The sequence below is a fragment of the Salmo salar genome, chromosome ssa11, assembly GCF_905237065.1.
Source record: "Salmo salar chromosome ssa11, Ssal_v3.1, whole genome shotgun sequence".
In the NCBI taxonomy this organism is placed as follows: domain Eukaryota; kingdom Metazoa; phylum Chordata; class Actinopteri; order Salmoniformes; family Salmonidae; genus Salmo; species Salmo salar.
The window spans coordinates 45,272,020-45,299,733 of NC_059452.1; the positions used below are offsets into that span (position 1 = coordinate 45,272,020).

The 27,714-nt window shown below is 40.0% G+C and overlaps 1 protein-coding gene across 4 annotated transcripts in view; it reads right to left on the reverse strand.

Moving 5' to 3' along the window:
* Positions 1-27,714, reverse strand: part of LOC106561749 (homer protein homolog 2) — a 206,940-nt gene that overhangs the window by 18,312 nt on the left and 160,914 nt on the right. For all 4 annotated transcript variants that reach the window (XM_045689657.1, XM_045689655.1, XM_045689654.1 and 1 more), the window contains exons 5-7: positions 8,729-8,868; positions 7,382-7,538; positions 3,411-3,521 (exon numbers count right to left, since the gene is read on the reverse strand). In XM_045689657.1, coding sequence (XP_045545613.1) covers positions 3,411-3,521; positions 7,382-7,538; positions 8,729-8,868 — 408 coding nt within the window. The remainder of the gene's footprint in view (positions 1-3,410; positions 3,522-7,381; positions 7,539-8,728; positions 8,869-27,714) is intronic.

Genomic DNA, 27,714 nt, shown 5'->3' on the forward strand with positions numbered 1-27,714 from the left:
GAGAGAGAGAGAGGATAGGGAGTGACCAAGAGAGAGAGAAACCAGACAGACCATCAGCTCTAGAGTGGGAGATTAGAAGGATCCGGGGCAGGGAGGGGGGGGGGTGTAGAAAGAGAGAACAACAGGGTGAGAGAGAGGGAGAGACCAAGAGAGAGAAACCAGACAGTTCCAGGGGAGGGGAGGGGGAGTAGAAAGAGACAGAGAGAACAACAGGGTGAGAGAGGGAGAGACCAAGAGAGAGAAACCAGACAGGTCCGGGGGAGGGGCAGTAGAAAGAGCGGTTTCCATCCAATCGGTGACATATTTTCATGAGAATATTAATAATGAAAATATGCACATTTTCCCACCAGTGGTGTTTCCACCAAACTGACTTGTTGCTGATACAAATCAGTGTGTGATGACGTAGTGCACACAAAATATTTTCATGTACAGAATAAAAATCTAAAAGTTCAATGTGTTTCCATGGCATTCTCAATTCTACCGATAGTTTAGTTAAAAACTGTTGTGTTAAACAGCTCATGTCTCTACTCTGGTCTGGGCACATGTACTCTAGCCAATAGCTGGCAGATACAGGGAGGCTAGTCTACATGATGACATTATTATGGAGAAGAGAGAATATTTTTTATTTGTGAAACTGCAATCAAGCATCTCACCAGAATCAGACCATCAATATTTATTGGAAAGGACCATCACTGTTCACTTTCATCAACCTGTGAAATTCATCAGGCTGCAAGTCATTTAATCTGTAGTCTAATACACTGTGAAGTCATTTAATCTGTAGCCTAATAAACTGTGAAATCATTTAATCTGTAGCCTAATAAACTGTGAAGTCATTTAATCTGTAGTCTAATACACGGTGAAGTCATTTAATCTGTAGTCAAACTGTGAAGTCATTTAATCTGTAGCCTAATAAACTGTGAAGTCATTTAATCTGTAGCCCAATACACTGTGAAGTCATTTAATCTGTAGCCCAATACACTGTGAAGTCATTTAATCTGTAGCCTAATAGACTGTGAAGTCATTTAATATGTAGTCTAATAAACTGTGAAGTAATTTTATCTGTAGCCTAATAAACTGTGAAGTCATTTAATCTGTAGCCTAAGAAACTGTGAAGTCATTTAATCTGTAGCCTAATAAACTGTGAAGTCATTTAATCTGTAGCCTAAGAAACTGTGAAGTCATTTAATCTGTAGCCTAATAAACTGTGAAGTCATTTAATCTGTAGCCTAATACACTGTGAAGTAATTTAATCTGTAGGCTAATAAACTGTGAAGTCATTTAATCTGTAGCCTAATAAACTGTGAAGTCATTTAATCTGTAGCCTAATAAACTGTGAAGTCATTTAATCTGTAGCCTAATAAACTGTGAAGTCATTTCATCTGTAGCCTAAGAAACTGTGAAGTCATTTAATCTGTAGGCTAATAAACTGTGAAGTCATTTAATCTGTAGCCTAATACACTGTGAAGTAATTTAATCTGTAGCCTAATAAACTGTGAAGTCATTTAATCTGTAGCCTAATAAACTGTGAAGTCATTTAATCTGTAGCCTAATAAACTGTGAAGTCATTTAATCTGTAGCCTAATAAACTGTGAAGTCATTTAATCTGTAGTCTAACAAACTGTGAAGTCATTTAATCTGTAGCCTAATAAACTGTGAAGTCATTTAATCTATAGCCTAATAAACTGTGAAGTCATTTAATCTGTAGCCTAAGAAACTGTGAAGTCATTTAATCTGTAGCCTAATAAACTGTGAAGTCATTTAATCTGTAGCCTAAGAAACTGTGAAGTCATTTAATCTGTAGGCTAATAAACTGTGAAGTCATTTAATCTGTAGCCTAATAAACTGTGCCGTTTCCCGGGTCGTAGTGGGAGGACCACACACCACATCATGGCGTGAGACTCCCAAGTTTACTTGAAAATGATGGTTACTATATAAATATTTGTGCATAAATGTGTTTCCACCACCATTCATTTTAGAGACACAAACAGATCCCACCTAAAAGATCCAATTAACAAATGATTTGTCTGCATTTATACAATCCTAGCAAAATGTCCTTTCTATCCCAGCTTTTATATACAGGATGACTTTACTGACATAACTGTGGATGGAAACATGGTTCCAGCTAATGAAATGTGTCTGCAGGCAGAATCAGTATTGATCCATTAATGAACGGAAGTCCTGATCACCACGGCCATGCCGGCTCAAAGCCTCATTGGGACGAACTGGAATAAATGTCAGGGTGCGTATAAACCAGCCATCTTGGGGCCGCAGTTGCTTGGCAGCTGGGCAGAAGTGACATGGGGACGATGTTACTGGCAGACCCAGTGCCTGGGGTTCCTGGTATCATTTAGAATGACTACAGGAGCAGAGAACAGTGGCATTACAGTAACATTATTAATGTGGTCTGAAATAACAGGACCGGGTATAGAGTCAGAGCTGCCATTACCAGAGACATTTTCTATACGCAGTAAATACTATGAATAATACACATTTCTCCCCTTTTCTCTGCGTGTTCTTGAACGAGAAGATAGAATACCTATAAAACACTGAAGTCAGCAATAAACTGATAGATAATAGGTATTGATGTGACATTACACACAGAGAGGAGAGAGAGAGGGTTTATTTCACATGCTGTGCAAATGTAAATGTTTCTCATGCCAATAAATTCCTTTGAACTGAAATTGAATTGAGAGCTGAGAGCTGAGAGACAGAGAGAGAGAGAGAGGAGGAAGAGAGAGAGAAGGAAGAGAGAGAGAGAAGGAAGAGAGAGGAGGAAGAGGGAGAGCGGAGGAAGAGAGAGAAGAGAGAGAGAGAGAAGAGAGAGAGACAGAGACAGAGACAGAGAGAGAGAGAGAGAGAAGGAAGAGAGAGACTAATACTTCCACAGATAATTGTTCTGACATCAAAGGTCCCACAACAATACCCACCTTCTATTGGACTATAATCCCCTCCTTAGGGACAGAGACAGGTAGAGAGGAGGGGTGGAGATTGAGAGAGAGGGGGAGAGAGGTAGAGTGGGGGAGAGACAGGTAGAGTGGGGGAGAGACAGGTAGAGTGGGAAAGAGACTGGTAGAGTGGGAAAGAGACAGGTAGAGTGGGAAAGAGACAGGTAGAGTGGGAAAGAGACAGGTAGAGTGGGAAAGAGACAGGTAGAGTGGGAAAGAGACAGGTAGAGGGGGAGAGAGACAGGTAGAGGGGGAGAGAGACAGGTAGAGGGGGAGAGGCAGAGTGGTAATAGAGATAACATGTCCCTTAGGGATAATGGGGTTGTATTTGCATATTGTCTGTCAGCAAAACTACAGGCTTGTCATATGAGACCGTGTGTGTGTCTGTGGGAGTTTTGTGTGTGTGAGAGCGCATAAGTGAGTGTGTGTGTGTGTGTGTGTGTGTGTGTGTGTGTGTGTGTCCACCTGTTCCTTGTCCTGCAGCTCCATCTCCAGCTCCTGAACTCGTACAGTCAGCTTAGAGTTCCTCTCCTTCTCCACATTGGCCTTTTCACACTGAGACTCCAACTCTGCTATCTACAGGAGAGAGAGGAGGAGGAGATATAGAGCAGGAGGAGATATAGAGGAGGAGGAGAGAGGAGCAGGAGGAGATATAGAGGAGGAGGAGGAGAGAGGAGCAGGAGGAGATATAGAGGAGGAGGAGAGAGGAGGAGGAGAGAGCAGGAGGAGATATAGAGGAGGAGGAGATATAGAGGAGCAGGAGATATAGAGGAGCAGGAGGAGATATAGAGGAGGAGGAGGAGATATAGAGGAGGAGGAGAGAGGAGGAGGAGATATAGAGCAGGAGGAGATATAGAGGAGGAGGAGAGAGGAGCAGGAGGAGATATAGAGGAGGATGAGATATAGAGGAGGAGGAGAGAGGAGCAGGAGGTGATATAGAGGAGGAGGAGAGAGGAGGAGAGAGGAGGAGGAGATATAGAGGAGGAGGAGATGAGGAGGAAGAGATATAGAGGAGGAGGAGAGAGGAGCAGGAGATATAGAGGAGGAGGAGAGAAGAGGAGGAGATATAGAGGAGGAGGAGAGAGGAGCAGGTGGAGATATAGAGGAGGAGGAGAGAGGAGCAGGAGGAGATATAGAGGAGGAGGAGAGAGGAGGAGGAGAGAGGAGGAGGAGATATAGAGCAGGAGGAGATATAGAGGAGGAGGAGAGAGGAGCAGGAGGAGATATAGTAGAGGAGGAGATATAGAGGAGGAGGAGATATAGAGGAGGAGGAGAGAGGAGCAGGAGGAGATAGAGAGGAGGAGGAGATATAGAGCAGGAGGAGATATAGAGGAGGAGGAGAGAGGAGGAGGAGATATAGAGGAGGAGGAGATATAGAGGAGGAGGAGAGAGGAGCAGGAGGTGATATAGAGGAGGAGGAGAGAGGAGGAGGAGATATAGAGCAGGAGGAGATTATAGAGGAGGAGGAGAGAGGAGGAGGAGATATAGAGCAGGAGGAGATTATAGAGGAGGAGGAGAGAGGAGGAGGAGAGAGGAGCAGGAGGAGAGAGGAGCAGGAGAGAAAGGAGGAGATATAGAGCAGGAGGAGAGAGGAGGAGGAGAGAGGAGCAGGGGAGAGAGAGGAGGAGGAGGAGAGAGGAGCAGGGGGAGAGAGAGGAGGAGGGGGAGAGAGGAGGAGGAGGAGAGAGGAGCAGGGGGAGAGAGAGGAGCAGGGGGAGAGAGAGGAGCAGGAGGAGAGAGAGGAGCAGGAGGAGAGAGAGGAGCAAGAGGGAGAGAGAGGAGCAAGAGGGAGAGAGAGGAGCAAGAGGAGCAAGAGGAGAGAGATCGTACATTTTGTGCACAATTGTGTTTACATCCCTGTTAGTGAGCATTTCTCCTTTGCCAAAATAATCCTTCCATCTGACAGGTGTGGCATATCAAGAAGCTGATTAAACAGCATGATCATTACACAGGTGCACCTTGTGCTGAGGACAATAAAAAGACAGTCTAAAATAGGCAGTTTTGTCACATCACAACACCAAAGATGTCTCAAGTTTTGAGAGAGCGTGCAATTGGCATGCTGACTGCAGGAATGTCCAACAGAGCTGTTGTACGAGAATGTAATGTTCATTTCTCTACCATAAGCCGCGTCCAACCTGCCTCACAACCGCAGACCATGTGTAACCACGCCAACCCATGACCTCCACATCCAGCTTCTTCAACTGAGGGATCGTCTGAGACCAGCCACCCAGACAGCTGATGAAACTGTGGGATCATCTGAGACCAGCCACCCGGACAGCTGATGAAACTGTGGGATCATCTGAGACCAGCCACCCAGACAGCTGATGAAACTGTGGGATCGTCTGAGACCAGCCACCCAGACAGCTGATGAAACTGTAGGTTTGCACAACCCGAAGAATTTCTGCAGAAACTGTCAGAAACCGTCTAAGGGAAGCTCATCTGCGTGCTCGTCGTCCTCACCGGGGTTTTGAGCGGACTGCAGTTCGGCGTCGTAACAGACTTCCGTGGGCAAACTGGAGAATCTGCGAGGACCCTACATAGAGCTATCTACATAGACACTATAGAGGACCCTACATAGAGCTATCTACATGGACACTATAGAGGACCCTACATAGAGCTATCTACATGGACACTATAGAGGACCCTACATAGAGCTATCTACATGGACACTATAGAGGACCCTACATAGAGCTATCTACATAGACACTATAGAGGACCCTACATAGAGCTATCTACATAGACACTATAGAGGACCCTACATAGAGACACTACAGAGGACCCTACATAGAGCTATCTACATAGACACTATAGAGGACCCTACATAGAGCTATCTACATAGACACTATAGAGGACTCTACATAGAGCTATCTACATAGACACTATAGAGGACCCTACATAGAGCTATCTACATAGACACTATAGAGGACCCTACAGAGAGCCATCTACATAGACACTATAGAGGACCCTACATAGAGACACTATAGAGGACCCTACATAGAGCTATCTACATAGACACTATAGAGGACCCTACATAGAGCTATCTACATAGACACTATAGAGGACCCTACATAGAGCTATCTACATAGACACTATAGAGGACCCTACGTAGAGCTATCTACATAGACACTATAGAGGATCCTACATAGAGCTATCTATATAGACACTATAGAGGATCCTACATAGAGCTATCTATATAGACACTATAGAGGATCCTACATAGAGCTATCTACATAGAGACACTATAGAGGACCCTACATAGAGCTATCTACATAGAGACACTATAGAGGACAACACATAGAGCTATCTACATAGAGACACTATAGAGGACCCTACATAGAGCTATCTACATAGAGACACTATAGAGGACCCTACATAGAGCTATCTACATAGAGACACTATAGAGGACCCTACATAGAGCTATCTACATAGAGACACTATAGAGGACCCTACATAGAGCTATCTACATAGAGACACTATAGAGGACCCTACATAGAGCTATCTACATAGAGACACTATAGAGGACCCTACATAGAGCTATCTACATAGAGACACTATAGAGGACCCTACATAGAGCTATCTACATAGAGACACTATAGAGGACCCTACGTATAGTAACTATAGTGCAGAAAAGGAATGTGATTTTTGAGTCCAGTAGCCATGCCTCAGCAGCCATGCCTCAGCAGCCATGCCTTAGCAGCATCCCACACTCTGATCTGAAAGTGAAATTAGCTGTAATTGACAGGAGTCCTACTGTTCCCTGCCTCCCTGCAGACAGTACAACAGATCATCATTCTAATGTACAGTTTATCTGTATGGTGGCTTTTGAGACAGTAAGAGAAACTGGAGTTAGATATGTGACCAAAGGAACTAGCTCAGCATGCTAACTGCTATAACTTCTGTTTGGTTTAGAATCAGACATGATTCAGAACATTCTACAACTCCAAAAGCTTCCATTAGAATTATTGGAACTTATATCCATACATTTTCATTCATCAATGTTCTTTTTGAGACAACTAATGAATGTTTTCCCTGTTATTAGTGCTGCTCTATGTAGATCTGTAGCTCTAGATCAGAGGAGATGTGACCTCTATAGTGTCTATGTAGATAGCTCTACGTAGGGTCCTCTATAGTGTCTCTATGTAGATAGCTCTATGGTAGGATCCTCTAGTGTCTATGTAGATAGCTCTATGGTAGGGTCCTCTATAGTGTCTATGTAGATAGCTCTATGGTAGGATCCTCTATAGTGTCTATGTAGATAGCTCTATGGTAGGGTCCTCTATAGTGTCTATATAGATAGCTCTATGGTAGGGTCCTCTATAGTGTCTATATAGATAGCTCTATGGTAGGGTCCTCTATAGTGTCTATATAGATAGCTCTATGGTAGGGTCCTCTATAGTGTCTATATAGATAGCTCTACGTAGGATCCTCTATATTACCTTTTCCCTCAGTGTGTCGCTCTCCTCCTTGCAGGTGCTGAGTTGTTTCTTCCACATCTCTACGTTAGCGGAGGACTCTGTTAGCGCATCTACCAGCCGAGCATTACTGTCCCGTAGAGTCTGGAGTTCTGTCTCCAACTTCTTAGCATTGGTGTTACTGGGGGGGAGATAAAATAGAGAGAGAGAGGGGGGAGAAAAAAGGGGAGAGAAGAGAGGGGAGAGAAGAGAGGGGAGAGAAGAGAAGAGAGAGGGTAGAAAAGAGAGAGAGTTGGGGAGAAGAGAGAGAGTTGGGGAGAAGAGAGAGGTTGGGGAGAAGAGAGAAGAGAGAAAGGGGGAGAAGAGGGAGAGGGGGAGAAAAGAGAGATAGTTGGGGAGAAGAGAGAGGGGGAGAGAAGAGAGAGAAGAGAGAGAGGGGGAGAAGAGAGAGAGGGGGAGAGAGAGAGAGAGAGGGGGAGAGAGAGAGTGGGAGGAGAGAGATTGTTTTCGACATAATTTACAGTCAAAACCTACCAATATGCATATAAAGTCACATGGTTCTTGCTTTGTGAATGGCTGTTTCTTTCAGTGTGCATGGCTGTTTCTTTCAGTGTGCATGGCTGTTTCTTTCAGTGTGCATGGCTGTTTCTTTCAGTGTGCATGGCTGTTTCTTTCAGTGTGCATGGCTGTTTCTTTCAGTGTGCATGGCTGTTTCTTTCAGTGTGCATGGCTGGTTGGTTGGGTTAAATCTAGCTCCATACTAACGAATGCAGACAAACCCGTACCACCGCTTTCTACATCATGTGTCAGATCATTCCCTGGCAGTTGGTTTACGTAACAGAATCTGTCTTCGCTGCTCTAAGCAGTCTGTAGTCCATGGACTAATACCTTCCATCTCTCTGCAGCAAGCTGATGTTGTTAGAGATTTGTAAACTACCTGGAAAGCCTCAAACTTGGCCTTCCATTACCACCACCTACTAGGGTATTGAAGGTCTTTTAACTTCACCTGAACTCAATGTTCTGTGGGTTCTCCACGTTCTATGATGTGTGTTGAACTGTTTACTGACCTCTGTTCCACGGTGGTCTTGAGTCTGTTGGTAACTCCCTACCCCCTCTCCTTACCTACCTCTATCCCTCCCTCCTTATCTACCTCTCCCCCTACCTCCTTACCCCTACCTCCCGCCCTCTCTCCCTCCCTCTTTACCTCTCCCCCTACCCCTCTTTACCTTTCCCCCTCCCTCCCTCCTTCCTTACCTCTCCCCCTCCCCTCCCTCCCTCTATCCTCCCTCCCTCCTTACCTCTCACCCTACCTCCCTCCTAAACTCTCCCACACCCCTTCCTCCCTCCTTACCTCTCCCCCTCCATCCTTACCTCTGTTCCACAGTGGTCTTGAGTTTGTCATTCTCGCTCATCAGCACTGCGGTCTCCGGTCCTCCGTGGGAGATCTTCTCATCGTCCGTCCCGTTGATGCTGGAGGCCTGGGTGGACGAGGGGGTCTCACGACCCGACTCCTGGATGAGGGGGAGGAGAATTTATCATGTCAGATACCAGAGGATGATTCTGCTTCATAGAGCTGAGTCTGACTCCTGCCATCTGTAGTCATAGTAACAGTCAGATAGTAACAGCTAGTTAGTACTGAATAGCTCTGAAACACCATGTAGTTATAGTAACAGTCAGATAGTAACAGCTAGTTAGTACTGAACAGCTCTGAAACACCATGTAGTTATAGTAACAGTCAGATAGTAACAGCTAGTTAGTACTGAACAGCTCTGAAACACCATGTAGTAATCGTAACAGTCAGATAGTAACAGCTAGTTAGTACTGAACAGCTCTGAAACACCTTGTAGTTATAGTAACAGCCAGATAGTAACAGCTAGTTAGTACTGAACAGCTCTGAAACACCATGTAGTTATAGTAACAGTCAGATAGTAACAGCTAGTTAGTACTGAACAGCTCTGAAACACCATGCAGTTATAGTAACAGCTAGTTAGTACTGAACAGCTCTGAAACACCATGTAGTTATAGTAACAGTCAGATAGTAACAGCTAGTTAGTACTGAACAGCTCTGAAACACCTTGTAGTTATAGTAACAGCCAGATAGTAACAGCTAGTTAGTACTGAACAGCTCTGAAACACCATGTAGTTATAGTAACAGCTAGTTAGTACTGAACAGCTCTGAAACACCATGTAGTTATAGTAACAGTCAGATGGTAACAGCTAGTTAGTACTGAACAGCTCTGAAATACCATGTAGTTATGGTAACAGCTAGTTAGTACTGAACAGCTCTGAAACACCATGTAGTTATAGTATAACAGTCAGATAGTAACAGCTAGTTAGTACTGAACAGCTCTGAAACACCATGTAGTTATAGTAACAGTCAGATAGTAACAGCTAGTTAGTACTGAACAGCTCTGAAACACCATGTAGTTATAGTAACAGCTAGTTAGTACTGAACAGCTCTGAAACACCATGTAGTTATAGTAACAGTCAGATGGTAACAGCTAGTTAGTACTGAACAGCTCTGAAATACCATGTAGTTATGGTAACAGCTAGTTAGTACTGAACAGCTCTGAAACACCATGTAGTTATAGTATAACAGTCAGATAGTAACAGCTAGTTAGTACTGAACAGCTCTGAACCACCATGTAGTTATAGTAACAGTCAGATAGTAACAGCTAGTTAGTACTGAACAGCTCTGAAACACCATGTAGTTATAGTAACAGCTAGTTAGTACTGAACAGCTCTGAAACACCATGTAGTTATAGTAACAGTCAGATGGTAACAGCTAGTTAGTACTGAACAGCTCTGAAACACCATATAGTTATGGTAACAGTCAGATAGTAACAGCTAGTTAGTACTGAACAGCTCTGAAACACCATGTAGTTATAGTAACAGTCAGATAGTAACAGCTAGTTAGTACTGAACAGCTCTGAAACACCATGTAGTTATAGTAACAGTCAGATAGTAACAGCTAGTTAGTACTGAACAGCTCTGAAACACCATGTAGTTATAGTAACAGTAAGATAGTAACAGCTAGTTAGTACTGAACAGCTCTGAAACACCATGTAGTTATAGTAACAGCTAGTTAGTACTGAACAGCTCTGAAACACCATGTAGTTATAGTAACAGTCAGATAGTAACAGCTAGTTAGTACTGAACAGCTCTGAAACACCATGTAGTTATAGTAACAGCTAGTTAGTACTGAACAGCTCTGAAACACCATGTAGTTATAGTAAGTCAGATAGTAACAGCTAGTTAGTACTGAACAGCTCTGAAACACCATGAAGTTATAGTAACAGTCAGATAGTAACAGCTAGTTAGTACTGAACAGCTCTGAAACACCATGTAGTTATAGTAACAGCTAGTTAGTACTGAACAGCTCTGAAACACCATGTAGTTATAGTAACAGTCAGATAGTAACAGCTAGTTAGTACTGAACAGCTCTGAAACACCATGTAGTTATAGTAACAGCTAGTTAGTACTGAACAGCTCTGAAACACCATGTAGTTATAGTAACAGTCAGATAGTACCAGCTAGTTAGTACTGAACAGCTCTGAAACACCATGTAGTTATAGTAACAGTCAGATAGTAACAGCTAGTTAGTACTGAACAGCTCTGAAACACCTTGTAGTTATAGTAACAGCCAGATAGTAACAGCTAGTTAGTACTGAACAGCTCTGAAACACCATGTAGTTATAGTAACAGTCAGATAGTAACAGCTAGTTAGTACTGAACAGCTCTGAAACACCATGTAGTTATGGTAACAGCTAGTTAGTACTGAACAGCTCTGAAACACCATGTAGTTATAGTAACAGTCAGATAGTAACAGCTAGTTAGTACTGAACAGCTCTGAAACACCATGTAGTTATAGTAACAGTCAGATAGTAACAGCTAGTTAGTACTGAACAGCTCTGAAACACCATGTAGTTATAGTAACAGCTAGTTAGTACTGAACAGCTCTGAAACACCATGTAGTTATAGTAACAGTCAGATGGTAACAGCTAGTTAGTACTGAACAGCTCTGAAATACCATGTAGTTATGGTAACAGCTAGTTAGTACTGAACAGCTCTGAAACACCATGTAGTTATAGTATAACAGTCAGATAGTAACAGCTAGTTAGTACTGAACAGCTCTGAAACACCATGTAGTTATGGTAACAGGCTAGTTAGTACTGAACAGCTCTGAAACACCATGTAGTTATAGTAACAGTCAGATAGTAACAGCTAGTTAGTACTGAACAGCTCTGAAACACCATGTAGTTATAGTAACAGTCAGATAGTAACAGCTAGTTAGTACTGAACAGCTCTGAAACACCATGTAGTTATAGTAACAGCTAGTTAGTACTGAACAGCTCTGAAACACCATGTAGTTATAGTAACAGTCAGATAGTAACAGCTAGTTAGTACTGAACAGCTCTGAAACACCATGTAGTTATAGTAACAGTCAGATAGTAACAGCTAGTTAGTACTGAACAGCTCTGAAACACCATGTAGTTATAGTAACAGCTAGTTAGTACTGAACAGCTCTGAAACACCATGTAGTTATAGTAACAGTCAGATAGCAACAGCTAGTTAGTACTGAACAGCTCTGAAACACCATGTAGTTATAGTAACAGTCAGATAGTCGCTAGTTAGTACTGAACAGCTCTGAAACACCATGTAGTTATAGTAACAGTCAGATAGTAACAGCTAGTTAGTACTGAACAGCTCTGAAACACCATGTAGTTATAGTAACAGTCAGATAGTAACAGCTAGTTAGTACTGAACAGCTCTGAAACACCATGTAGTTATAGTAACAGCTAGTTAGTACTGAACAGCTCTGAAACACCATGTAGTTATAGCAGTAACAGCTAGTTAGTACTGAACAGCTCTGAAACACCATGTAGTTATAGTAACAGTCAGATAGTAACAGCTAGTTAGTACTGAACAGCTCTGAAACACCTTGTAGTTATAGTAACAGCCAGATAGTAACAGCTAGTTAGTACTGAACAGCTCTGAAACACCATGTAGTTATAGTAACAGTCAGATAGTAACAGCTAGTTAGTACTGAACAGCTCTGAAACACCATGTAGTTATAGTAACAGCTAGTTAGTACTGAACAGCTCTGAAACACCATGTAGTTATAGTAACAGTCAGATAGTAACAGCTAGTTAGTACTGAACAGCTCTGAAACACCATGTAGTTATAGTAACAGCTAGTTAGTACTGAACAGCTCTGAAACACCATGTAGTTATAGTAACAGTCAGATAGTAACAGCTAGTTAGTACTGAACAGCTCTGAAACACCATGTAGTTATAGTAACAGCTAGTTAGTACTGAACAGCTCTGAAACACCATGTAGTTATAGTAACAGTCATCGCTAGTTAGTACTGAACAGCTCTGAAACACCATGTAGTTATATGTAACAGCTAGTTAGTACTGAACAGCTCTGAAACACCATGTAGTTATAGTAACAGTCAGATAGTAACAGCTAGTTAGTACTGAACAGCTCTGAAACACCATGTAGTTATAGTAACAGTCAGATAGTACCAGCTAGTTAGTACTGAACAGCTCTGAAACACCATGTAGTTATAGTAACAGCTAGTTAGTACTGAACAGCTCTGAAACAACATGTAGTTATAGTAACAGTCAGATAGTAACAGCTAGTTAGTACTGAACAGCTCTGAAACACCATGTAGTTATAGTAACAGCTAGTTAGTACTGAACAGCTCTGAAACACCATGTAGTTATAGTAACAGTCAGATAGTAACAGCTAGTTAGTACTGAACAGCTCTGAAACACCATGTAGTTACAGTAACAGCTAGTTAGTACTGAACAGCTCTGAAACAACATGTAGTTATAGTAACAGTCAGACAGTAACAGCTAGTTAGTACTGAACAGCTCTGAAACACCATGTAGTTATAGTAACAGTCAGATAGTAACAGCTAGTTAGTACTGAACAGCTCTGAAACACCATGTAGTTATAGTAACAGTCAGATAGTAACAGCTAGTTAGTACTGAACAGCTCTGAAACACCATGTAGTTATAGTAACAGCTAATAGTACTGAACAGCTCTGAAACACCATGTAGATAGTAACAGCTAGTTAGTACTGAACAGCTCTGAAACACCATGTAGTTATAGTAACAGCTAGTTAGTACTGAACAGCTCTGAAACACCATGTAGTTATAGTAACAGCTAGTTAGTACTGAACAGCTCTGAAACACCATGTAGTTATAGTAACAGTCAGATAGTAACAGCTAGTTAGTACTGAACAGCTCTGAAACACCATGTAGTTATAGTAACAGTCAGATAGTAACAGCTAGTTAGTACTGAACAGCTCTGAAACACCATGTAGTTATAGTAACAGCTAGTTAGCACTGAACAGCTCTGAAACACCATGTAGTTATAGTAACAGCTAGTTAGTACTGAACAGCTCTGAAACACCATGTAGTTATAGTAACAGTCAGATAGTAACAGCTAGTTAGTACTGAACAGCTCTGAAACACCATGTAGTTATAGTAACAGTCAGATAGTAACAGCTAGTTAGTACTGAACAGCTCTGAAACACCATGTAGTTATAGTAACAGCTAGTTAGTACTGAACAGCTCTGAAACACCATGTAGTTATAGTAACAGTCAGATAGCAACAGCTAGTTAGTACTGAACAGCTCTGAAACACCATGTAGTTATAGTAACAGTCGATAGTACAGCTAGTTAGTACTGAACAGCTCTGAAACAACATGTAGTTATAGTAACAGTCAGATAGTAACAGCTAGTTAGTACTGAACAGCTCTGAAACACCATGTAGTTATAGTAACAGCCTAGTTAGTACTGAACAGCTCTGAAACACCATGTAGTTATAGTAACAGTCAAGCAGCTAGTTAGTACTGAACAGCTCTGAAACACCATGTAGTTACAGTAACAGCTAGTTAGTACTGAACAGCTCTGAAACAACATGTAGTTATAGTAACAGTCAGATAGTAATATCTAGTTAGTACTGAACAGCTCTGAAACACCATGTAGTTATAGTAACAGTCAGATAGTAACAGCTAGTTAGTACTGAACAGCTCTGAAACACCATGTAGTTATAGTAACAGTCAGATAGTAACAGCTAGTTAGTACTGAACAGCTCTGAAACACCATGTAGTTATAGTAACAGCTAGTTAGTACTGAACAGCTCTGAAACACCATGTAGATATAGTAACAGTCAGATAGTAAAAGCTAGTTAGTACTGAACAGCTCTGAAACACCATGTAGTTATAGTAACAGCTAGTTAGTACTGAACAGCTCTGAAACACCATGTAGTTATAGTAACAGCGCTAGTTAGTACTGAACAGCTCTGAAACACCATGTAGTTACAGTAACAGCTAGTTAGTACTGAACAGCTCTGAAACACCATGTAGTTATAGTAACAGTCAGATTCAGCTAGTTAGTACTGAACAGCTCTGAAACACCATGTAGTTATAGTAACAGTCAGATAGTAACAGCTAGTTAGCACTGAACAGCTCTGAAACACCATGTAGTTATAGTAACAGCTAGTTAGTACTGAACAGCTCTGAAACACCATGTAGTTATAGTAACAGTCAGATAGTAACAGCTAGTTAGTACTGAACAGCTCTGAAACACCATGTAGTTATAGTAACAGTCAGATAGTAACAGCTAGTTAGTACTGAACAGCTCTGAAACACCATGTAGTTATAGTAACAGCTAGTTAGTACTGAACAGCTCTGAAACACCATGTAGTTATAGTAACAGTCAGATAGCAACAGCTAGTTAGTACTGAACAGCTCTGAAACACCATGTAGTTATAGAGTAACAGCTAGTTAGTACTGAACAGCTCTGAAACAACATGTAGTTATAGTAACAGTCAGATAGTAACAGCTAGTTAGTACTGAACAGCTCTGAAACACCATGTAGTTATAGTAACAGTCAGATAGTAACAGCTAGTTAGTACTGAACAGCTCTGAAACACCATGTAGTTATAGTAACAGCTAGTTAGTACTGAACAGCTCTGAAACACCATGTAGTTATAGTAACAGTCAGATAGTAACAGCTAGTTAGCACTGAACAGCTCTGAAACACCATGTAGTTACAGTAACAGCTAGTTAGTACTGAACAGCTCTGAAACAACATGTAGTTATAGTAACAGTCAGATAGTAACAGCTAGTTAGTACTGAACAGCTCTGAAACACCATGTAGTTATAGTAACAGTCAGATAGTAACAGCTAGTTAGTACTGAACAGCTCTGAAACACCATGTAGTTATAGTAACAGTCAGATAGTAACAGCTAGTTAGTACTGAACAGCTCTGAAACACCATGTAGTTATAGTAACAGCTAGTTAGTACTTAACAGCTCTGAAACACCATGTAGTTATAGTAACAGTCAGATAGTAACAGCTAGTTAGCACTGAACAGCTCTGAAACACCATGTAGTTATAGTAACAGCTAGTTAGTACTGAACAGCTCTGAAACACCATGTAGTTATAGTAACAGCTAGTTAGTACTGAACAGCTCTGAAACACCATGTAGTTACAGTAACAGCTAGTTAGTACTGAACAGCTCTGAAACACCATGTAGTTATAGTAACAGTCAGATAGTAACAGCTAGTTAGTACTGAACAGCTCTGAAACACCATGTAGTTATAGTAACAGTCAGATAGTAACAGCTAGTTAGTACTGAACAGCTCTGAAACACCATGTAGTTATAGTAACAGCTAGTTAGTACTGAACAGCTCTGAAACACCATGTAGTTATAGTAACAGTCAGATAGTAACAGCTAGTTAGTACTGAACAGCTCTGAAACACCATGTAGTTATAGTAACAGCTAGTTAGTACTGAACAGCTCTGAAACACCATGTAGTTATAGTAACAGTCAGATAGTAACAGCTAGTTAGTACTGAACAGCTCTGAAACACCATGTAGTAACAGTAACAGCTAGTTAGTACTGAACAGCTCTGAAACAACATGTAGTTATAGTAACAGTCAGACAGTAACAGCTAGTTAGTACTGAACAGCTCTGAAACACCATGTAGTTATAGTAACAGTCAGATAGTAAAAGCTAGTTAGTACTGAACAGCTCTGAAACACCATGCAGTTATAGTAACAGCTAGTTAGTACTGAACAGCTCTGAAACACCATGTAGTTATAGTAACAGTCAGATAGTAACAGCTAGTTAGTACTGAACAGCTCTGAAACACCATGTAGTTACAGTAACAGCTAGTTAGTACTGAACAGCTCTGAAACAACATGTAGTTATAGTAACAGTCAGATAGTAACAGCTAGTTAGTACTGAACAGCTCTGAAACACCATGTAGTTATAGTAACAGTCAGATAGTAACAGCTAGTTAGTACTGAACAGCTCTGAAACACCATGTAGTTATAGTAACAGCTAATTAGTACTGAACAGCTCTGAAACACCATGTAGTTATAGTAACAGCTAGTTAGTACTGAACAGCTCTGAAACACCATGTAGTTATAGTAACAGCTAGTTAGTACTGAACAGCTCTGAAACACCATGTAGTTATAGTAACAGTCAGATAGTAACAGCTAGTTAGCACTGAACAGCTCTGAAACACCATGTAGTTATAGTAACAGCTAGTTAGTACTGAACAGCTCTGAAACACCATGTAGTTATAGTAACAGTCAGATAGTAACAGCTAGTTAGTACTGAACAGCTCTGAAACACCATGTAGTTATAGTAACAGCAGTAAACGCTAGTTAGTACTGAACAGCTCTGAAACACCATGTAGTTACAGTAACAGTAGATAGTAACAGCTAGTTAGCACTGAACAGCTCTGAAACACCATGTAGTTATAGTAACAGCTAGTTAGTACTGAACAGCTCTGAAACACCATGTAGTTATAGTAACAGCTAGTTAGTACTGAACAGCTCTGAAACACCATGTAGTTATAGTAACAGTCAGATAGTAACAGCTAGTTAGTACTGAACAGCTCTGAAACACCATGTAGTTATAGTAACAGCTAGTTAGTACTGAACAGCTCTGAAACACCATGTAGTTATAGTAACAGTCAGATAGTAACAGCTAGTTAGTACTGAACAGCTCTGAAACACCATGTAGTTACAGTAACAGCTAGTTAGTACTGAACAGCTCTGAAACACCATGTAGTTATAGTAACAGTCAGATAGTAACAGCTAGTTAGTACTGAACAGCTCTGAAACACCATGTAGTTATAGTAACAGCTAGTTAGTACTGAACAGCTCTGAAACACCATGTAGTTATAGTAACAGTCAGATAGTAACAGCTAGTTAGCACTGAACAGCTCTGAAACACCATGTAGTTATAGTAACAGTCATAAGCTAGTTAGTACTGAACAGCTCTGAAACACCATGTAGTTATAGTAACAGTCAGATAGTAACAGCTAGTTAGCACTGAACAGCTCTGAAACACCATGTAGTTATAGTAACAGCTAGTTAGTACTGAACAGCTCTGAAACACCATGTAGTTATAGTAACAGCTAGTTAGTACTGAACAGCTCTGAAACACCATGTAGTTATAGTAACAGTCAGATAGTAACAGCTAGTTAGTACTGAACAGCTCTGAAACACCATGTAGTTATAGTAACAGCCTAGTTAGTACTGAACAGCTCTGAAACACCATGTAGTTATAGTAACAGTCAGATAGTAACAGCTAGTTAGTACTGAACAGCTCTGAAACACCATGTAGTTATAGTAACAGCTAGTTAGTACTGAACAGCTCTGAAACACCATGTAGTTATAGTAACAGTCAGATAGTAACAGCTAGTTAGTACTGAACAGCTCTGAAACACCATGTAGTTACAGTAACAGCTAGTTAGTACTGAACAGCTCTGAAACAACATGTAGTTATAGTAACAGTCAGATAGTAACAGCTAGTTAGTACTGAACAGCTCTGAAACACCATGTAGTTATAGTAACAGAAACAGCTAGTTAGTACTGAACAGCTCTGAAACACCATGTAGTTATAGTAACAGTCAGATAGTAACAGCTAGTTAGTACTGAACAGCTCTGAAACACCATGTAGTTACAGTAACAGCTAGTTAGTACTGAACAGCTCTGAAACAACATGTAGTTATAGTAACAGTCAGATAGTAACAGCTAGTTAGCACTGAACAGCTCTGAAACACCATGTAGTTATAGTAACAGTCATTACAGCTAGTTAGTACTGAACAGCTCTGAAACACCATGTAGTTATAGTAACAGTCAGATAGTAACAACTAGTTAGTACTGAACAGCTCTGAAACACCATGTAGTTATAGTAACAGCTAGTTAGTACTGAACAGCTCTGAAACACCATGTAGTTATAGTAACAGCTAGTTAGTACTGAACAGCTCTGAAACACCATGTAGTTATAGTAACAGCTAGTTAGTACTGAACAGCTCTGAAACACCATGTAGTTATAGTAACAGCTAGTTAGTACTGAACAGCTCTGAAACACCATGTAGTTATAGTAACAGTCAGATAGTAACAGCTAGTTAGCACTGAACAGCTCTGAAACACCATGTAGTTATAGTAACAGCTAGTTAGTACTGAACAGCTCTGAAACACCATGTAGTTATAGTAACAGTCAGATAGTAACAGCTAGTTAGTACTGAACAGCTCTGAAACACCATGTAGTTATAGTAACAGTCGATAGTACAGCTAGTTAGTACTGAACAGCTCTGAAACACCATGTAGTTATAGTAACAGTCAGATAGTAACAGCTAGTTAGTACTGAACAGCTCTGAAACACCATGTAGTTATAGTAACAGCTAGTTAGTACTGAACAGCTCTGAAACACCATGTAGTTATAGTAACAGTCAGATAGTAACAGCTAGTTAGCACTGAACAGCTCTGAAACACCATGTAGTTATAGTAACAGTCAGATGGCTAGTTAGTACTGAACAGCTCTGAAACACCATGTAGTTATAGTAACAGCTAGTTAGCACTGAACAGCTCTGAAACACCATGTAGTTATAGTAACAGCTAGTTAGTACTGAACAGCTCTGAAACACCATGTAGTTATAGTAACAGTCAGATAGTAACAGCTAGTTAGTACTGAACAGCTCTGAAACACCATGTAGTTATAGTAACAGTCAGATAGTAACAGCTAGTTAGTACTGAACAGCTCTGAAACACCATGTAGTTATAGTAACAGCTAGTTAGTACTGAACAGCTCTGAAACACCATGTAGTTATAGTAACAGTCAGATAGCAACAGCTAGTTAGTACTGAACAGCTCTGAAACACCATGTAGTTATAGTAACAGTCAGATAGTAACAGCTAGTTAGTACTGAACAGCTCTGAAACACCATGTAGTTATAGTAACAGTCAGATAGTAACAGCTAGTTAGTACTGAACAGCTCTGAAACACCATGTAGTTATAGTAACAGCAGATAGAAGCTAGTTAGTACTGAACAGCTCTGAAACACCATGTAGTTATAGTAACAGTCAGATAGTAACAGCTAGTTAGTACTGAACAGCTCTGAAACACCATGTAGTTACAGTAACAGCTAGTTAGTACTGAACAGCTCTGAAACAACATGTATTTATAGTAACAGTCAGATAGTAATATCTAGTTAGTACTGAACAGCTCTGAAACACCATGTAGTTATAGTAACAGTCAGTAGTAACAGCTAGTTAGTACTGAACAGCTCTGAAACACCATGTAGTTATAGTAACAGTCAGATAGTAACAGCTAGTTAGTACTGAACAGCTCTGAAACACCATGTAGTTATAGTAACAGCTAGTTAGTACTTAACAGCTCTGAAACACCATGTAGTTATAGTAACAGTCAGATAGTAACAGCTAGTTACCACTGAACAGCTCTGAAACACCATGTAGTTATAGTAACAGCTAGTTAGTACTGAACAGCTCTGAAACACCATGTAGTTATAGTAACAGCTAGTTAGTACTGAACAGCTCTGAAACACCATGTAGTTACAGTAACAGCTAGTTAGTACTGAACAGCTCTGAAACACCATGTAGTTATAGTAACAGTCAGATAGTAACAGCTAGTTAGTACTGAACAGCTCTGAAACACCATGTAGTTATAGTAACAGTCAGTTACAGCTAGTTAGCACTGAACAGCTCTGAAACACCATGTAGTTATAGTAACAGCTAGTTAGTACTGAACAGCTCTGAAACACCATGTAGTTATAGTAACAGTCAGATAGTAACAGCTAGTTAGTACTGAACAGCTCTGAAACACCATGTAGTTATAGTAACAGCTAGTTAGTACTGAACAGCTCTGAAACACCATGTAGTTATAGTAACAGTCAGATAGTAACAGCTAGTTAGTACTGAACAGCTCTGAAACTCCATGTAGTTACAGTAACAGCTAGTTAGTACTGAACAGCTCTGAAACAACATGTAGTTATAGTAACAGTCAGATAGTAACAGCTAGTTAGTACTGAACAGCTCTGAAACACCATGTAGTTATAGTAACAGTCAGATAGTAACAGCTAGTTAGTACTGAACAGCTCTGAAACACCATGTAGTTATAGTAACAGTCAGATAGTAAAAGCTAGTTAGTACTGAACAGCTCTGAAACACCATGTAGTTATAGTAACAGCTAGTTAGTACTGAACAGCTCTGAAACACCATGTAGTTATAGTAACAGTCAGATAGTAACAGCTAGTTAGCACTGAACAGCTCTGAAACACCATGTAGTTATAGTAACAGCTAGTTAGTACTGAACAGCTCTGAAGCACCATGTAGTTATAGTAACAGCTAGTTAGTACTGAACAGCTCTGAAACACCATGTAGTTACAGTAACAGCTAGTTAGTACTGAACAGCTCTGAAACACCATGTAGTTATAGTAACAGTTCAGCTAGTTAGTACTGAACAGCTCTGAAACACCATGTAGTTATAGTAACAGTCAGATAGTAACAGCTAGTTAGTACTGAACAGCTCTGAAACACCATGTAGTTATAGTAACAGCTAGTTAGTACTGAACAGCTCTGAAACACCATGTAGTTATAGTAACAGTCAGATAGTAACAGCTAGTTAGTACTGAACAGCTCTGAAACACCATGTAGTTATAGTAACAGCTAGTTAGTACTGAACAGCTCTGAAACACCATGTAGTTATAGTAACAGTCAGATAGTAACAGCTAGTTAGTACTGAACAGCTCTGAAACACCATGTAGTTACAGTAACAGCTAGTTAGTACTGAACAGCTCTGAAACAACATGTAGTTATAGTAACAGTCAGATAGTAACATCTAGTTAGTACTGAACAGCTCTGAAACACCATGTAGTTATAGTAACAGTCAGATAGTAACAGCTAGTTAGTACTGAACAGCTCTGAAACACCATGTAGTTATAGTAACAGTCAGATAGTAACAGCTAGTTAGTACTGAACAGCTCTGAAACACCATGTAGTTATAGTAACAGCTAGTTAGTACTGAACAGCTCTGAAACACCATGTAGTTATAGTAACAGTCAGATAGTAACAGCTAGTTAGTACTGAACAGCTCTGAAACACCATGTAGTTACAGTAACAGCTAGTTAGTACTGAACAGCTCTGAAACAACATGTAGTTATAGTAACAGTCAGATAGTAATATCTAGTTAGTACTGAACAGCTCTGAAACACCATGTAGTTATAGTAACAGTCAGATAGTAACAGCTAGTTAGTACTGAACAGCTCTGAAACACCATGTAGTTATAGTAACAGTCAGATAGTAAAAGCTAGTTAGTACTGAACAGCTCTGAAACACCATGTAGTTATAGTAACAGCTAGTTAGTACTTAACAGCTCTGAAACACCATGTAGTTATAGTAACAGTCAGATAGTAACAGCTAGTTACCACTGAACAGCTCTGAAACACCATGTAGTTATAGTAACAGCTAGTTAGTACTGAACAGCTCTGAAGCACCATGTAGTTATAGTAACAGCTAGTTAGTACTGAACAGCTCTGAAACACCATGTAGTTACAGTAACAGCTAGTTAGTACTGAACAGCTCTGAAACACCATGTAGTTATAGTAACAGTCAGATAGTAACAGCTAGTTAGTACTGAACAGCTCTGAAACACCATGTAGTTATAGTAACAGTCAGATAGTAACAGCTAGTTAGCACTGAACAGCTCTGAAACACCATGTAGTTATAGTAACAGCTAGTTAGTACTGAACAGCTCTGAAACACCATGTAGTTATAGTAACAGTCAGATAGTAACAGCTAGTTAGTACTGAACAGCTCTGAAACACCATGTAGTTATAGTAACAGCCTAGTTAGTACTGAACAGCTCTGAAACACCATGTAGTTATAGTAACAGTCAGATAGTAACAGCTAGTTAGTACTGAACAGCTCTGAAACACCATGTAGTTACAGTAACAGCGAGTTAGTACTGAACAGCTCTGAAACAACATGTAGTTATAGTAACAGTCAGACAGTAACAGCTAGTTAGTACTGAACAGCTCTGAAACACCATGTAGTTATAGTAACAGTCAGATAGTAACAGCTAGTTAGCACTGAACAGCTCTGAAACACCATGTAGTTATAGTAACAGCTAGTTAGTACTTAACAGCTCTGAAACACCATGTAGTTATAGTAACAGTCAGATAGTAACAGCTAGTTAGCACTGAACAGCTCTGAAACACCATGTAGTTATAGTAACAGCTAGTTAGTACTGAACAGCTCTGAAGCACCATGTAGTTATAGTAACAGCTAGTTAGTACTGAACAGCTCTGAAACACCATGTAGTTATAGTAACAGCTAGTTAGTACTGAACAGCTCTGAAACACCATGTAGTTATAGTAACAGTCAGATAGTAACAGCTAGTTAGTACTGAACAGCTCTGAAACACCATGTAGTTATAGTAACAGTCAGATAGTAACAGCTAGTTAGTACTGAACAGCTCTGAAACACCATGTAGTTATAGTAACAGTCAGTAGGCTAGTTAGTACTGAACAGCTCTGAAACACCATGTAGTTATAGTAACAGTCAGATAGTAACAGCTAGTTAGTACTGAACAGCTCTGAAACACCATGTAGTTATAGTAACAGCTAGTTAGTACTGAACAGCTCTGAAACACCATGTAGTTATAGTAACAGTCAGATAGTAACAGCTAGTTAGTACTGAACAGCTCTGAAACACCATGTAGTTACAGTAACAGCTAGTTAGTACTGAACAGCTCTGAAACAACATGTAGTTATAGTAACAGTCAGATAGTAACATCTAGTTAGTACTGAACAGCTCTGAAACACCATGTAGTTATAGTAACAGTCAGATAGTAACAGCTAGTTAGTACTGAACAGCTCTGAAACACCATGTAGTTATAGTAACAGTCAGATAGTAAAGCTAGTTAGTACTGAACAGCTCTGAAACACCATGTAGTTATAGTAACAGCTAGTTAGTACTTAACAGCTCTGAAACACCATGTAGTTATAGTAACAGTCAGATAGTAACAGCTAGTTAGCACTGAACAGCTCTGAAACACCATGTAGTTATAGTAACAGCTAGTTAGTACTGAACAGCTCTGAAACACCATGTAGTTATAGTAACAGCAGTCCTAGTTAGTACTGAACAGCTCTGAAACACCATGTAGTTACAGTAACAGCTAGTTAGTACTGAACAGCTCTGAAACACCATGTAGTTATAGTAACAGTCAGATAGTAACAGCTAGTTAGTACTGAACAGCTCTGAAACACCATGTAGTTATAGTAACAGCTAGTTAGTACTGAACAGCTCTGAAACACCATGTAGTTATAGTAACAGTCAGATAGTAACAGCTAGTTAGTACTGAACAGCTCTGAAACACCATGTAGTTACAGTAACAGCTAGTTAGTACTGAACAGCTCTGAAACACCATGTAGTTATAGTAACAGTCAGATAGTAACAGCTAGTTAGTACTGAACAGCTCTGAAACACCATGTAGTTATAGTAACAGTCAGATAGTAACAGCTAGTTAGTACTGAACAGCTCTGAAACACCATGTAGTTATAGTAACAGCTAGTTAGTACTGAACAGCTCTGAAACACCATGTAGTTATAGTAACAGTCAGATAGTAACATCTAGTTAGTACTGAACAGCTCTGAAACACCATGTAGTTATAGTAACAGTCAGATAGTAACAGCTAGTTAGTACTGAACAGCTCTGAAACACCATGTAGTTATAGTAACGGTCAGATAGTAAAAGCTAGTTAGTACTGAACAGCTCTGAAACACCATGTAGTTATAGTAACAGCTAGTTAGTACTTAACAGCTCTGAAACACCATGTAGTTATAGTAACAGTCAGATAGTAACAGCTAGTTACCACTGAACAGCTCTGAAACACCATGTAGTTATAGTAACAGCTAGTTAGTACTGAACAGCTCTGAAGCACCATGTAGTTATAGTAACAGCTAGTTAGTACTGAACAGCTCTGAAACACCATGTAGTTACAGTAACAGCTAGTTAGTACTGAACAGCTCTGAAACACCATGTAGTTATAGTAACAGTCAGATAGTAACAGCTAGTTAGTACTGAACAGCTCTGAAACACCATGTAGTTATAGTAACAGTCAGATAGTAACAGCTAGTTAGTACTGAACAGCTCTGAAACACCATGTAGTTATAGTAACAGCTAGTTAGTACTGAACAGCTCTGAAACACCATGTAGTTATAGTAACAGTCAGATAGTAACAGCTAGTTAGTACTGAACAGCTCTGAAACACCATGTAGTTATAGTAACAGCTAGTTAGTACTGAACAGCTCTGAAACACCATGTAGTTATAGTAACAGTCAGATAGTAACAGCTAGTTAGTACTGAACAGCTCTGAAACACCATGTAGTTACAGTAACAGCGAGTTAGTACTGAACAGCTCTGAAACAACATGTAGTTATAGTAACAGTCAGACAGTAACAGCTAGTTAGTACTGAACAGCTCTGAAACACCATGTAGTTATAGTAACAGTCAGATAGTAAAAGCTAGTTAGTACTGAACAGCTCTGAAACACCATGTAGTTATAGTAACAGCTAGTTAGTACTTAACAGCTCTGAAACACCATGTAGTTATAGTAACAGTCAGATAGTAACAGCTAGTTAGCACTGAACAGCTCTGAAACACCATGTAGTTATAGTAACAGCTAGTTAGTACTGAACAGCTCTGAAGCACCATGTAGTTATAGTAACAGCTAGTTAGTACTGAACAGCTCTGAAACACCATGTAGTTACAGTAACAGCTAGTTAGTACTGAACAGCTCTGAAACACCATGTCGTTATAGTAACAGTCAGATAGTAACAGCTAGTTAGTACTGAACAGCTCTGAAACACCATGTAGTTATAGTAACAGTCAGATAGTAACAGCTAGTTAGTACTGAACAGCTCTGAAACACCATGTAGTTATAGTAACAGTCAGATAGCAGCTAGTTAGTACTGAACAGCTCTGAAACACCATGTAGTTATAGTAACAGTCAGATAGTAACAGCTAGTTAGTACTGAACAGCTCTGAAACACCATGTAGTTATAGTAACAGCTAGTTAGTACTGAACAGCTCTGAAACACCATGTAGTTATAGTAACAGTCAGATAGTAACAGCTAGTTAGTACTGAACAGCTCTGAAACACCATGTAGTTACAGTAACAGCTAGTTAGTACTGAACAGCTCTGAAACACCATGTATTTATAGTAACAGTCAGATAGTAATATCTAGTTAGTACTGAACAGCTCTGAAACACCATGTAGTTATAGTAACAGTCAGATAGTAACAGCTAGTTAGTACTGAACAGCTCTGAAACACCATGTAGTTATAGTAACAGTCAGATAGTAACAGCTAGTTAGTACTGAACAGCTCTGAAACACCATGTAGTTATAGTAACAGCTAGTTAGTACTTAACAGCTCTGAAACACCATGTAGTTATAGTAACAGTCAGATAGTAACAGCTAGTTACCACTGAACAGCTCTGAAACACCATGTAGTTATAGTAACAGCTAGTTAGTACTGAACAGCTCTGAAGCACCATGTAGTTATAGTAACAGCTAGTTAGTACTGAACAGCTCTGAAACACCATGTAGTTACAGTAACAGCTAGTTAGTACTGAACAGCTCTGAAACACCATGTAGTTATAGTAACAGTCAGATAGTAACAGCTAGTTAGTACTGAACAGCTCTGAAACACCATGTAGTTATAGTAACAGTCAGATAGTAACAGCTAGTTAGCACTGAACAGCTCTGAAACACCATGTAGTTATAGTAACAGCTAGTTAGTACTGAACAGCTCTGAAACACCTTGTAGTTATAGTAACAGTCAGATAGTAACAGCTAGTTAGTACTGAACAGCTCTGAAACACCATGTAGTTATAGTAACAGTCAGATAGTAACAGCTAGTTAGTACTGAACAGCTCTGAAACACCATGTAGTTATAGTAACAGCTAGTTAGTACTGAACAGCTCTGAAACACCATGTAGTTATAGTAACAGTCAGATAGCAACAGCTAGTTAGTACTGAACAGCTCTGAAACACCATGTAGTTACAGTAACAGCTAGTTAGTACTGAACAGCTCTGAAACAACATGTAGTTATAGTAACAGTCAGATAGTAACATCTAGTTAGTACTGAACAGCTCTGAAACACCATGTAGTTATAGTAACAGTCAGATAGTAACAGCTAGTTAGTACTGAACAGCTCTGAAACACCATGTAGTTATAGTAACAGTCAGATAGTAACAGCTAGTTAGTACTGAACAGCTCTGAAACACCATGTAGTTGTAGTAACAGCTAGTTAGTACTGAACAGCTCTGAAACACCATGTAGTTATAGTAACAGTCAGATAGTAACAGCTAGTTAGTACTGAACAGCTCTGAAACACCATGTAGTTACAGTAACAGCTAGTTAGTACTGAACAGCTCTGAAACACCATGTAGTTATAGTAACAGTCAGATAGTAATATCTAGTTAGTACTGAACAGCTCTGAAACACCATGTAGTTATAGTAACAGTCAGATAGTAACAGCTAGTTAGTACTGAACAGCTCTGAAACACCATGTAGTTATAGTAACGGTCAGATAGTAAAAGCTAGTTAGTACTGAACAGCTCTGAAACACCATGTAGTTATAGTAACAGTCTAATACTAGTTAGTACTGAACAGCTCTGAAACACCATGTAGTTATAGTAACAGTCAGATAGTAACAGCTAGTTACCACTGAACAGCTCTGAAACACCATGTAGTTATAGTAACAGCTAGTTAGTACTGAACAGCTCTGAAGCACCATGTAGTTATAGTAACAGCTAGTTAGTACTGAACAGCTCTGAAACACCATGTAGTTACAGTAACAGCTAGTTAGTACTGAACAGCTCTGAAACACCATGTAGTTATAGTAACAGTCAGATAGTAACAGCTAGTTAGTACTGAACAGCTCTGAAACACCATGTAGTTATAGTAACAGTCAGATTGTAACAGCTAGTTAGTACTGAACAGCTCTGAAACACC